General features: G+C 38.0%; 1 protein-coding gene and 1 long non-coding RNA gene across 2 annotated transcripts; one reads left to right on the top strand and one right to left on the bottom strand.

The window, feature by feature from the left end:
- Positions 1-1,184: 1,184 nt before the first annotated feature.
- On the bottom strand, positions 1,185-3,509 carry LOC121234156. Its single transcript, XR_005934333.1, has 2 exons — positions 3,073-3,509; positions 1,185-1,767 (listed from the first exon to the last, which is right to left on the bottom strand). It is a non-coding gene; the product is annotated as an uncharacterized LOC121234156 (long non-coding RNA).
- Positions 3,510-7,323: 3,814 nt separating this feature from the next.
- Positions 7,324-13,610, top strand: LOC121234155. The gene is made up of 10 exons (XM_041129980.1): positions 7,324-7,929; positions 8,450-8,495; positions 8,651-8,723; positions 8,825-8,870; positions 8,969-9,067; positions 10,606-10,674; positions 10,769-11,099; positions 11,401-11,546; positions 11,647-12,111; positions 12,187-13,610. Exons 1-10 carry the CDS (start codon positions 7,492-7,494, stop codon positions 13,048-13,050), a joined length of 2,577 nt encoding a protein of 858 aa, XP_040985914.1. The 5' UTR covers positions 7,324-7,491; the 3' UTR covers positions 13,051-13,610.
- The last annotated feature ends 909 nt before the right edge of the window (positions 13,611-14,519 follow it).

Here is a 14,519-nt window from a genome sequence, read left to right as displayed (position 1 = left end):
AAAATAAATAAATAAATAAAATGAAAGATCTAATATTGAATTTATACAACTAACAAATAGAACTTTTATTGAATTATAAAATTTTAAAAAATTTATAAATAATTAATATTTAACCAGTTGATATTTATCCAAAATAACAATATATTATATGCCTACATATATTATTAATGCATACACTTAATATAATAGAATATGTCTATTTCATATATGGTTCTCACATACTAGTATATAAAATTATTAAATTTTATCGACTAATTATTATACAAATTATAAAATATATCTATGAAATATATTCACAATATAAACATAAGTAATTAGATTACATATTATATTTTTAATTATTAAAGTGTTATGCTTATATTGTTAGCTAATACATATATATATATGTATATATACATAAGTGTATGTATATATTTATCAATATATAAATGATTTTGAATCGAGTCGAGCTAATGAGTTGACTCGAGTATAAACGAGCAGGCCATAACGAGCCTTAGCCGAGTCAAGTCGAATTTTATCAGGTATTTGTCATTTACAAATCGAGCAAGTATCTGTTTTCACGAACGAGTTTTTTTTTTTTTTCATGAGTCGAGTTCGATTCGAGTTTAACCGAACGAGTGCCAAGCGGACTATCGAACAGACTAATTTATTTACAGCCCTAAGTCCACTACTAGTGCTCTTAGAATTAAAATAAATGAAAATGTCAAAATCAATATTTTAATAGAATAGTAGATTTGTTGAGTCTGTTATTTGATGTTGTTAAACAGTGACTAGCTAAATTTATAAAAATGAATTTTCTAGCCAAATTTTAGTCAAACTTTGTTGATTCCACCACTAGTGCTCTAAAACCTTATAGAGAACAGTTTGGAATTTTATTTTCTTTCTATAGTTAACATTTACTACTCTAGTATTTCAACTCTAAATCCCCTCCTTAATCAGTATTGATGTTATGGAGTCATTGACTAGATACATTTGAGGCTAAAATTAATTAAAAAAAAATGCAGTTGGATTTAACTGAATAGCTTTAGATACATAATTTGATCTTGTGATCTCCAAGTACAAACACAGGGTAGAGAGAACTCACTTGAGATCCTGATGCGTTTAAGGAAGCATACAAACTCTTCATGGCCTACAATGCTTTTGATCACTTCTGCCAATTGCCTTGCAGGTAAAACTAGCCAGTACGCAGAAAAATGGGAATCCAAGATTAGCTTAAATTGTAATGTTACAAATGAGAGCCATGTTTGCTCTTATTCTGCAAACCCCGAGGAGATTATCGATCTCACCCAATTCCTACTCTACTGAACTAAAGCACGACGGGAGGAATTTCTGACTAAGATCAAGAAAAGAAACACCCCCTTCCCAAGAATAAAAAAGGAAAAATCTATGCATACCATGAATATACAATAACAACCGCTGGTGCATTCCATTGCTGGGAATATATAGGCCAAGGAGGAGCATCCAGGCAAATCCCATATTATATAGTTCTATTTCAGCATCCAAATTACTGAATTCTTGATAGCAGGGATATCAGTTATAATCATCACAGAGCATTTATGAAAGCCATCAATGAATCGACATCTCTCTTCTCCGAGTGGTGTACTTGATGGGGCAGGACAAGGGTTTGAGGAAAAAGAGTATTGTGGGAAAGCTCCCTAGCAGCAGCAGCTCTTCCTGTGCATATGCCTTTCGCTCACCATCAGCCCTGAACTTCACCCCACTACCTGCTAGCTTCTCTGATAATTCAACATATGATCCTTCCATCACCTGCTTAAAACCAAAGAAAATTGTTAGACAAGGCATAAAGTTCTGAGTTCCAGATAATAATGGTTAGAGCCTCCAATTATATTCACCCGGCAGGAACAGCACCATGGTGCATAAAGCAGAACGACCCATGGTTCTCTTCGATTCTCCAATCCAGCCAAGTTCTCTACCCTAGCTCTACACAAATTAACCAAATACTGGTCGTTGAAGATGTCAGGGACTGTAGCCATCCCATTTGTGGGGGCAGCCCCATTTCCATTTCCACTGAGTTGGGACTCTTCTTGTTTGTAATTTCCTTTATGAAGGCCACGCTCCTTAGCCTTGGCAACCTCCCACCACCACCCTCCCTCCCTCTCATGTTGCCTCGGTAGAACTGGCCTTGTGCCCGCCTAAGAGGCCTAAAGTTCCTGCCTCTGCAGCACTCTTAGTGTCCATTTTCATAAAAGGAGAAGACTCCCTTACTTCTCACTAGAGCTTGAAATTCAACAGCATCATACTCGATGTGAATATCATCGTGCTTCTCACCAGTATCAAAGAACTGGTTCGTGTTTGGGTTTAGTCTCCAAGTGTCCAGGCTAAACCCCTGAAGGGGCGACCTGTTAGCTTAGCATACTCAATCAAGACCACATCTTCAGCTCCAGTGCACAAATCAATAGCAACTAAAATTTAGATTCCGGTGAATAGGATGCAAGAGTTCATAATTCTAGTTGGTTGGAATCTAAAAAAATGGTTCAAATTCTTCCAATTTTTAAGTGGGAATCTATGTCACCATAACTATTCTTTCCACCATCCAAAATAGATGGGGATTTCCATATGCCACATGTATTAGTGCTTCCAGACTCCAACCAAATAAGGATACTAATCCACTAAAAATGCCCTTGGGTGGGCCAAGAAATGTGGGTTCAGATTTTTAAAAAAATAAAAAATAAAAAAATTACAGTTCGAATTTAAGAGAAATGGGAATGTAATCGAATAAATTCTTTCATTTTCTTCTTGGAAGTTAGCCAGCTATCTATTTAAAATTTAATCCAGCTGCCTCAACGGAGTAATTTCTCTTTCCTAACTATATGTCCTGAAAGGAAAGTAGACCAAAAAAAAAAGGTAGAGGATCCCTCTCCAGAATGACATGGACGAGAAATTATGTTTCTCAGTTAAACTCCAAAATCTCATCAACTTCCCTAATTTCCTAAATTTGTCGCCACCACAGTAGTCTGTGCCATTCTACAGTGAATCAAAATGGTACACATTGTTTCGCCTTGTCCAATATTTAACTAACTAAAGGGATGGGAAAGATAAATGTAGAGATACCTAAATGCAATGGCGATGCCAAATTTCTCGAGGGCTTTATCAAAAATTTCAAGCGGGGAGGCGTGGTCCATCTCCTTCGCCAATTTCTCATAATCTTCAGTCTCTATCCTATCTTCAACTTCTGCAAATTCCCAATAAGCAAGGCACGAATATTTTAGTCATCAAGCTCTCGGATAACATAAACAAAAATAGCGTGTAAAAGAAAACTGTTTCAGAAAGGAAACTCGTATTCCTACTGCCTATAGTGAAAGAAATTACCAAAACCTTTTCTTTTCTATCAGCATCAGAACCAATTCTCAATCAAAGAATCATTAATACCCTAATTTCTGTATAAAATTTACCGAATCAATCACCATTAACTGAAAATCTACTTGGACCAACCACGGTTGCAGTGAGAGGAACCACTAAATCACTCCCCAGTTCTGCGAAAACTGGTTTTACAACGAATATCCTGCGGGAAGAATCCCAAGGCACTGAGGGAATTAGGTATTGATCCAAGAGACGAACTGAATGGATCCATGGAGCTGTAGTTAAAAGAAAGGTTAGATCAAATCCTCTAAAGGAAATTATGGGAGGACCAAGCGCGTGAAACTCTACAAACCTTAGAAAATAGGATCTTCATTCAGATAGATAGCAAGAGAAAATCATTCGAAGGAAAGAAGAAGAAGCTAAGAGAGCCATTAGAGAAATCTGAAGCCGATAGACTCTGCTGCTTTTGTCAGTGATAGAGCGTTTTATCCCTGTGGCTTGTGTGTGTGTGTGTGTGTGTGAGAGAGAGAGAGAGAGGGGGGGGGGGGGGGGGGTGGGTGGAGTTTTGTGGCTTCTTGTTGCTCTGTTCGCGAAGACAAAAATATATTCTCCTTCCGGGCAGAACCCTCCACCGAGTCCATTCTGCCTCAAACTCGTCCTCTGCGTACTTACATTTTAATTCGTGGCTTCTTTTCTTCCTCTGTTTCTCGAACTTTCTTTCTCCTCTCTTGTTCTCTAGCTTTCCAAGATCTTCCATGGCAGAGTTGTGTTTTTGTCATCTTTTTAAGTCAACAACACAGTTTGTCGGAGCAACATGAATTTTGACATTATGCTTTAGCACGATCAAAATGAGGTTTTCAGTTTCATACTCACCACCAAATATTCACACTATGCTTTAGCAGGCCAATTAATCGAAATTATGGCCATACAGTGGGGCTGACTTTTTCCGCACTCAAGCTTGAGTGGGCCTTGACCCTTACAGAGAAAGGGAGTTATATGTGCCACGTGTACTACTTTGTGTATCCTATTATGTTTTGGAGAACCAACTTGGTCGCTTTCTCGCCATAGGCTGTATGCAGTCAGTCATTGTAGCATCAAACACGACAAGATTCCCCGTCCCTACGGAGACGGAGAACTTATGCCTGAAACTATCTAAACTCGTTTATCTTTTTATTATAATTTTTTTAAATCTTTATATAAAATATTATAAATAATTCAACTTTTTAAATCTTAAAATAATAATAATATTAAAAAATAATATTTTCTTCAACTCATCTAAAATCATCTCAACTTATCTCACAATCTAATCGGGACCAACTTATTTATCAGTTTAGGAAGATGCTTATTGAAAAGGTCACGATAGCTGAGACCATGTCCATATGAAAGCTCTACAAAATGTCCCTTTGCAATGTAGTTGAAGAGTCCATCAAATCAAGCACTTGTTCCTGGATTGCTTATATGGACTCCTGACTCTCAACGTCCAACCCATGGCTGCAAACCACATTTATGAACTAATCGCTTTTATAATGTCATTTCTCTAAAAGAATATCACTCTTCCTTCTATTTGCAACCATAGCAATTAATATGATGTGAGTTTTATATTTATAATAAAAATAATTTTATAATTTGATATATTGATCACATTAATTTATAGATTTATTTTATATAATTTTCGGCTAAAGTATTTTTCAGGTTGAAAAGACAATACAATCTGAAATGTATGATCAGGTATCAAGAGTCTAATCCAAACTTACAGAAGTGTCAATTTTTATGCACACAATCTTTCCAACAACATAATTAGAAGCATTTTCATTGTTGAATATCCGTCCCATATATTTTAAAATATAATTATTATATATATTTATATATATAATTTATTCATATATCAACTATTTCGAAATAGTATATAAAACGATATTGATATCAAAATATTTCATTTCAGTATTTTGATCGATACGTTATCCGATACGATATTTAAAATATTGAATTGAAGAGTTCTGAAAACCCGTTCGCATATACCCTCCCATTTTACACCAACCAAATAGCGATTGGTTGAGCCTTGAAGAAAGACAGCAAAAACTTCGGTCCAAATCCAACGAAAACTGATTTGTCATGATTTCGGTTCCCTGGCCCGCATTGACGCGACAAAATCCAAAGGCTGCTATATTGCTCCGCTCCGGTTGAAAATGCGTAATGGTGGATATTTTTTCCAGACTAGGAACCATTATTGCCAGCATCAACAACTTGTCCAAGCGTTCCCCACCCTATTACTGAATACTGAGGCCCACCTCGTGTCTGCGTGACCAGGAAATGGAGGAGCTGAGATTCAGGATTTTCCACTTCAGTCGGCTCTCCCTACTACTCGCTATTTATTTTGGCTCCGTTCACTTTATTGATTCTCCGCCCTCCGATCATCCTAGGCTCACTCTGTTGCTGGAGCCGCACGTTTTAACCGTTGATGCTTTTGATTTGATGGCAAATATCAAACACAAAGGTACTAAATTCGTCTCGTGTTGAATTCACAGTTCGCCACCCCTGCTTTCCGCCTTCTATTATGTAAGTGGCTGATTAGTCAAAGTACTACGATGGGCTCTGGCCCTTAGGTCGCGCTAGTCTGTATCGAACAATCGACCCAGTTGAAATACGGAAACGCTTTCTCTACGCGTTTTAAGGCGCGTGTAAATATACTTCCACTTCTCCTCCCGTGATTGTATTCGTTTTGACCCAATTAAGAATAGGATCCTTTCAAACACTTTTATTTCGTTAGCTTACGAATTTCATGTTGTGTTGTCTGAGATATGTGGAATTTTGACAATTTGATGTAACTGATACATGAACAATCAACTTCAATTTTGGAGTATCAGAATATGCACCAATACCATGCGCTTGAAGGATGAACAACCAACTTTTCTAAATTCTTTTATTATCCTCTTTTTATAAGCTTTTTTATTTTTATTTTATATATAAACAAACATTATTAATTAAATCTTTATCTAAAATATGAGAACGAATTAAATATAAAATTATTTAAAATATGTGACATAAATCTATACAATAGAAGATAATAAATTCGTGATGAGAAATAATATCGTGATTTTATTCCACTTAAGACGGAGAACATTACTAGTTAGTTAATGTGCTACGTTTGAATAATTTTAGAAATGCTACATTCATAAAAAATTCTATAAAAATATATACACTAATTAACATTACTTTACATGATATGTTATATTATTTTATAAAAAATATAACTTTACAATATAATATATTATATCAAGACACGCCAATTTATGAGTTTACTTTTATGAGACTTTTACAACTAAATATTTCTCAAATAATTTTATATATCAGCTATTTGAATGAAAATTTAAAATCACTTTTTAAATATCATTTGATCAAATAATCCTGATAGGATGCTTAAAAAAAATATTTTCACAATACTTTTCTTGTCCAACATGAATTTGTAGTCTAATAACTCGATTTAGTAATTCTATATTGGGATATTGAGATAATTTTAAATCACCTGTCAATAATAGTGAATAATAATAAATAATAATAAATATTATAAATTATTTGTTAATGAATAAAGTAAGGTAATCCTGCAAAAGACAATGGAGGGATTACTAATTATAATTTATCTATTGTTTATTATTATTTATTATTATTTTTTTACTATTATTTACAAATTACCCTACGACGAGTTCAATTAGAAACGTTAGCAGTTAGTCCAGCATGGGACATAAATATCGTGCATGTTACTCCTGCTGCGCTTGGACGGAAAGGGACATGCGGCGAGTAAGATAAACGCGCAAAATCGTGCGGTCGAAGAATCTCATATCGAACGAACAGACAAAGGCGAGAAGACGTAAGCAGGAACGGGCAGCAGGCGAAGGGACACGCAACAACGCATGGGCAGCGGGCAGCACCAGACGCCGTATTTTTCCACTTACGCCGTTTTACACGAAGAAAGCAGAAGAAATCAATGATTTGTTTTTTGTTACCCACTGAGCCCCGAACCTGAGGTTCGTCGATCTCGAACAGGTTCGGACCTCGCGAAGCCTCTCGAAAAGATCCAAGCCACCGTCGAAAATAATGGAACCAAAGAAGAGAGAGAGAAAGAAAGAGAGCTAGAGAGAGAAAGTAGTGAGCCTGCGTCGTAGAGAGAGACATATGGGCCAGATCGTGAAGAGGAAGAAGAAAGGGAGGCCATCAAAGGCAGATCTGGCGCGCCGAGCTGTCGAGTCGGCGGCGGTGGCAGAGGCGGATGTCCGGCGGAGCCACCGGCGCCGAAATGTGAGGTACAACATCGACTACGATGACTACCTGGATGAGGACGACGAGGACGAGGAGGAGGACCAGAGGAGGAGGGAGAAGAAGCTGAAGCTAGTGGTGAAGCTGAATCAAGGGAGCGAGCCACTGGCTCAGCAGAACCAGTCTCACACGGGGGCGCGTGAATTGTACGCGAAAGAGTACGCGTCGGACGACGAGTGCGAGCGGAAGCCGTTGAAGAAGAGGAGTATCGGCAATGGTCGGGATGAAGATGCTGACCAACAGGACGAAGATGATGATCATGGTGATGGCGGCGATGGGGATGAAGATGATGGTGAGGTATGTATGGGATCATTGTCAGGATCTGAGTAAAGAGTTAAAGGGGTAGAAGAAGGTGAGGTGCGGGTGTGTGTCTGAGAGGGGGAGAGAGAAGGTTGGGGGGGGGGGGGGGGGGGGGGGGGGGGGGGGGGGGGGGGGGGGTACAGCTCAGCTGAAATCGCTGGGGTTTTCTTTTTTGGTCCAGACTTCAATATTACACTCTCCCACTCTGTGTCGGGGAATGAGAGGTTGTAACGGTTGGTTTAACTGTCAAAAACTAACGCAAAACCCACAAGAATCTGATCACGCTCCCCACATCTCTCTCTCTCTCTCTACCCACATCTTTCTCTCTGTCTCTCTCTTTCCATATCTTTATCTCTCTCTAACTGTGCACTGTCTGCCTTATCTGTCTCTGTCCGGTCTGTCTCTATCTCACACTCGTAAACGCAGTCCTAATCCCGCTTTTTTGTATTTTTTTAATATGGGTGCGTGGTACTTATTTGTGTTTTTGTGGTGGGTTACAACTTACGGGTTTTGATAGGAAAGGGGGAGGAAGGTGGACTTGAAAGGGCTCGATTCTTCTGCAGGTTCGTTTTGGTCTACAGTTCTTAATTTTGATTAATGGGTTTATTTTGATTTTCATTTATCATGTGAGGATTTGGGTTTATAGGATTTGATACTTTGTCGAATGATGTTTGGGATTTGGTACGGGCTTGTTAAATTTGGATTTTGTTTTGGTTAGGGACGCCATCGGATCTTCCTTCTGGGGTGCCTGATAAGAGGACACTGGAGTTGATCCTTGATAAGCTTCAGAAGTATGGGACTGCATTCCTTCCTTCTTTCTCTCTATTGTCGATTACCTTCTTAATTTGCAAAGCTTAGAAAGTTTCTGATGTTGATAGCCGAATGGTGGCAGGAAAGACACGTACGGTGTGTATGCAGAACCGGTTGATCCTGAGGAGGTGTTTGGAATTCTTTTTTCTTCATATGTAAATGGTAATATGGATTTTGAAACTGTTTTTGCCGGGTATTTATTGGCTATTATATTTTGTGATTCCAGCTTCCCGATTATCACGATGTGATTGAGCATCCAATGGACTTTGCCACCGTGAGGAAGAAGTTGGCAGATGGATCGTATTCTACCTTGGAACAATTTGAGGTCTGTACTAATATTTTAGTTTTGCCTGTTTTGTTACTCGAGTCTTTGGGGACATGGAACCTCATAATAATGTGGCCGTGTTGCTCAGGTGGAATGTGGAGGAGATGAGTGTAGTTGGTTTAGGTGGTCTTAATTTCTTTATATCCCATCCTTCTGTATGCCTAAATCATGATTTTGAGGACACCCATTATCACGGACTATAGTGGTAGGGGAATGTTAATGGTGACTGGGACATGGGCTGGCTGCGTACTGAAAAACCTAGCCAAATAGAAAGTTAACTGAAAACAATCTTTTCTTTTTGGTTAATTACATGGTGAAAACATTTATAAACAGTTCCCGTGCATTTTATGGTTATTTGTGTTTGTATCAGAGAGAGGGATAGGAGAGGAGGAAAACCATTCCAAAGTTTTGAATCTGGGCCTCAAGGGAAAGTCTTTTTATAATACAGACGTGGTTCATATCCCCTTATAGAATATAATGGCAAAAATGGGGAAAAGAGTTCTCTGTTTTGGTAAAGATATTTTGCATTGGCCACCCCCTACTTTTGTCTGTATCTTGAACTTCTTTCTCATGAAATGTTGGCAGTATTCTATGTTATTATGTAGCTGTCTGCAAAAATACTCCATTTTTGTGTTGGGTACCCTCACCCTCGCTGCCATTGAGGATCATGTTGATTCACATGGCTCCATCCATATTGAGCAGGGTAGGCTGCACTCAATTCTAAGTCTGCTCTATGTCATTCATATAGCACACATCAAATAACAGGCTTGTAGGGTTATGCTTTAGTTGAGTTATGATATGTGATGTGAGGGCCATCACATAGCCCCCATCATATGTCAGACTTGTAGGACTTCATTTTTCCTGATTTAGAAAGATATATTTGAAAATTCTGAGATGTGTTTTTTTGGCACCTTCTTATTTTGTTTTTGTGGCTCTGAAAATTGAAAAACTCTCTCAAAAAACAGAACCAAATGGGCCCCTGGTTTTCTGTTTCTGCAGTCATCTTTATTTTGTTTGATTTTATTTTTCTTTTCCTATGGTGAAAGCTCTAATTAAATATATCTGATGAAAAATTAGTATTGCATCCTTTTAGGAGAATAATTTAATTCCTGCTAGTTTTATTCCATATTCGGATCATGGGCATCCGGGTTGAATGCCTATATGTTTTTTTAGAATATATTTCTTGCTATTTGCAACCAAAAGAGAGTCCAATTAGGTGTTTATCTTGTACAAATGCTGTGTCGTTGAGCTATAGCTTTGAGTTCTTCAATAAAATTCTTGGTGTTAATTGTTAAAAAGAAAAATGCAATCAAAAGAAAGAGAATGATTTGGTGTTTTCTGCATGGCTGCTTTTGTTAAGTTAAAGTTGTTACTTCATTCGTCTGTTATAATTGTAGTTGCCCTTGAATAAACACTTTAAGTATTGCTAATCTTATTTTCTTCCATTCGATTTGTAAAAGAATGCTTTATTATAGATTTATGTTTAAAAAGTTACTTATAAAAAAATATTTTATGTAAAACTTGTTTCTTGAATGCAGTGTGACATTTTCTTAATATGTTCAAATGCCATGCAATACAATGCACCAGACACCATCTACCATAGACAGGTATAAAACATTTGGCGCTTTCTTACTCTTTGACACCGTTGTTTCACTATCTTGTTCTGTTTGTTAGTTTTATGACACAACTATATGTTAAAAGGCTCGTTCCATTCAAGAGTTGGCAAGGAAGAAATTCGAGAGGTTAAGGGTTGAATTTGAACGCTCTGAGAAAGAGTTGAAGTCTGAGCAGAAAACAAGGTCCAATTTCTTAATTAAGAAGTCGGGGAAGAAGCCTTTCTGCCTGACCTCGCAGGAGCCCATTGGCTCTGATTTCTCCACCGGTGCCACTCTTGCCACAATTACAAATGGGCAGAATGGTTCTAATATGAACCAAGGTGGTGGTTTTGAGAGGCCTTCTAACACTGATGTTGTAGAGACTAATCCTTCCCTGATTGATACCAATTTTGAGAAGGCAGAAGACTTATCATCAGGTATCATAAAGAAGGTTATTTCCCCCTCTTCCCTTATCAACCACACTGATGATGGATGGATATATGTACAGCACACGTAGATTTTTATCAATTTGATGTATCGTCATTTGCCTAGAATAAGATTCAGAAATTGTTTTTAATTATTTCTAGCCAATACAGAGTAGCTCTTTTGCAATCACACAATTATGTCAGGCCTGTAAAGGACTGATAGCTTGCTTATTATATTTTTTCTTTCAAGATTATTCTTCATTCTCTCATGGCCACTGTTCACACTAATTGCTTTGGTTCTGTAATATTTTAGGGAAGGGTCTACTCTCTAAATTGGGAAGGAAGCAATTTGTGTATGATGATAACCGGCGCACAACATATAACATTTCCAATCAACCAGCAGTTCGATCAGACTCAATATTTACCACCTTTGAGGGTGAACTTAAGCAGTTGGTTGCTGTACGGCATGTGGAAATAAATTCTTTTTCTTGAATAGATGGCCTCTGTACTTGTTTTTGTTTTTGTTTTTTTTTTTCAAATTTTGCAATTTGTGAATCAGGTTGGGCTTCATGCAGAATTTTCTTATGCAAGGAGCCTGGCTCGTTTTGCCGCAACTCTTGGACCTGTTGCTTGGAAAGTTGCCTCCCAGAGAATTGAGCAGGCATTGCCTGCTGGGTGTAAATTTGGCCGTGGTTGGGTTGGAGAATATGAGCCACTTCAAACTCCTGTACTAATGCTTGAGAACTGCACTCAGAAAGAGCCTGGTTTAATTCCAAAGCTTCAGTCTAATGCTGATTTGACAAAGGATGACAAAACTAAGACTCATGTTTCTGCTATGGAGCTTCCTATAAGTGGGTCTATTTCAGATGGAAAACAATCTTCGTTTTATCCAGCCGGTGCTCATACTTCAGCAGGGAAATTATCATTCTCTGGCTCTGCTGGAACAAAATCCAGTACTCCTGATAATGGCATTTACCAGAAGCAAAATCCACAATCCAGGGATTTTAACAAGACTAAGAATACGGTAAGCAAGCAATTTGAATTGAACTCTTTGCCCTCTGCCCATCAAACTAATGCTTTGCTTATTGCTGAAAAGCAGTTTTCAAGTAATTCAGAAATGGCTGATATAAGGTCCAAAGAGTCGGTATCAAGAAACATAAATCTTCTGCAGTCTGTACCTGTTAAGCAGCCTGATACAGATGGAGTTTTTACTGGAGTGTTACCTAATGGAAAAATCAGCAACGGGGGCTTGAATAGTAAGATGAGTAGACTGTCTTCTGACACAGCTCCTAATCACACGCCTAGAGGAACCTACTTTCCTCATGGACAAGAGCAGGGTTATAGTGACCCGGCTCAGTTGATGAGAATTTTGGCTGAAAGGGCCAATAAGCAGCAGAAATCTTCAAATCAATCCCCAGTTGAAACCACAGAAAGAGTGCCCTCGGTTCCATCTGTTAGGAGAGATGACTCTTGCAATGCTGCAGCAGCTGCTGCCCGTGCATGGATGTCGATTGGGGCTGGAGGCTTTAAACAAGCAACAGAAGATTCCAGCTTGCCCAAAACTCCTACTATTTTTTCAGATCCATCATACAACCCAACTCAAGAATTTTGTCAACAAATTTCTCAAGCACGGGAAGAGATTCCACTTTCTAGAGGGATGCAATCTCAGTCTGAGAGGAACATTTTTCCCGTGGCATTTGTGCCACAACCTGCTCATGTGGCCAATGAAGCCCAACTTCGAAACCGACCTATTGTTTTCCCTCAATTAGCACCTGCTGACTTGTCTAGGTTTCAGCTGCAGTACCCTTGGCGAGGTCTCAGTCCTCATACCCAGCCAAGGCCTAAACAGGAAACACTTCCTCCAGACTTGAATATTGGTTTCCAGTCTCCGGGGTCTCCAGTGAGACCATCTACTGGTGTTCTTGTTGATTCCCAGCAGCCAGACCTGGCTTTACAACTCTGAGTATAGGTTTTCTGAGGAACCATGCAAATAGGAGAGCGAGCAGAGGTTACGTTGCTCCTGTCTCGACGATATTGACTTTGTTCAATCTCCCATACCTAAATTGTACTGAACGTTCGAATGCCATTAGTTCGATATGACAGATGATTTGGGTATGATCTCTCATTAACTGGGCTTGCTTGAAGGGAGGAACGATTTGTCTGGTCAGATGTGTTTGCTTGCGATGGGATGATTCCAGCAGATTTGGGGAAAGAATTCAGCTACTAGTTTCGGGCTTATTTTCTATATGAGGATTACTGGCAGGCAGTGGCAAGAGTTATATATGTGGAGATACAACATTTGAAAATTTTGGCAGAAATGAATATTAGCAATTGCTTAGAAGTTAAAAGTCTATAGTAAAATGGCTTGTACATTTGTTACCGGTGGATGAGAAATAGTTGTTTAGCTTCTAGTCGTTGATGTTGATGATGCAATGGCAATTCCAGTTGGTACTGCTGATATTATTATGTAAATGAATATTTATAATCTCTGAAATGGAAATTTCTAACGCTATCTTCTCATAATTCTCTAAATTCCTGGAAATGGGGTTTTCACTTCTAAGTTGGTAGTTCCACTTTCCATGATTTGACGATGCTTCTTGCTCGTACTGTTGCTACCTCCCTGCCCGTCGTAGATTTCTCAATTTTGTGAAGGCGAAGGTCACAGTACGAGCAAGAAGCATCTCTGTTTATGCAGCGACGACTCATTAGACATGCATCATTGCCATAAAACTGCAGTATAATTGGTTAGTCTACAAAAGTAAAATTCATAAATTGATGCGCGCTGTTTGTTCTCCTTCATCAGATTGTAAAGCTTTTTTTTTTTTTTTTTTTTTTTTCTTCTTCTTCTTCTTCTTCTATAAAGAAGAAATAATGTATTACATCTAATCACGGCAGTATGCATACTTCTATGATATCTTTACGTGAACCAACATTTTTAGTTGTAAATAGCTCATAAAAATGAGATTTAAAAAGGAAAAAAAAAAATCATTCAAGGATCAAGGTGCTGAATAAACAAAGAGAAATGTTAGTTTATCCTCTCACTTTGTCCACTCATTTTAACTGTTTGTGTATTTAATTTTTTTTTTTAACTTAATGACTAAGAAAATGATTTTTAATATATTGGTATATTTTTTTAATTTTTTAAAAATATTTAAATATGTTAAAAAATATAAAAAGAACAATAAGAAAAAAAAAATATCAAAATGGCTTAGCGGTCCATTGGAGCAGGAGTAGCACCGCTCGTAAACAAAGCCAGGTTATTATTTTGTTTGACATGCCTAAAATGTAGGCGCATCGTCAAATCATGGTAGCTCAAACCCTTAGGCTGCACCACAGAACAGAAGTTCAAGCATCCTGTTCAGGAATCACAACTAAGAATACACTGGATCAACCAATTTAACAACAACGGAGACAACAAACAAAATTTCAAAA

This window comes from Juglans microcarpa x Juglans regia, chromosome 6D (genome assembly GCF_004785595.1).
Source record: "Juglans microcarpa x Juglans regia isolate MS1-56 chromosome 6D, Jm3101_v1.0, whole genome shotgun sequence".
NCBI lineage: Eukaryota > Viridiplantae > Streptophyta > Magnoliopsida > Fagales > Juglandaceae > Juglans > Juglans microcarpa x Juglans regia.
This window is presented reverse-complemented; position numbering and strand designations above follow the sequence as displayed.

Excerpts from the sequence above, each read along its gene's own strand:
- LOC121234155 (XM_041129980.1), top strand. The coding sequence starts at position 7,492 with ATGGGCCAGATCGTGAAGAGGAAGAAGAAAGGGAGGCCATCAAAGGCA. Across the intron at positions 8,724-8,824 it reads ATCCTTGATAAGCTTCAGAA|GAAAGACACGTACGGTGTGT; the intron begins GTATGGGACTGC and ends GAATGGTGGCAG. Across the intron at positions 12,112-12,186 it reads TTAACAAGACTAAGAATACG|TTTTCAAGTAATTCAGAAAT; the intron begins GTAAGCAAGCAA and ends GCTGAAAAGCAG.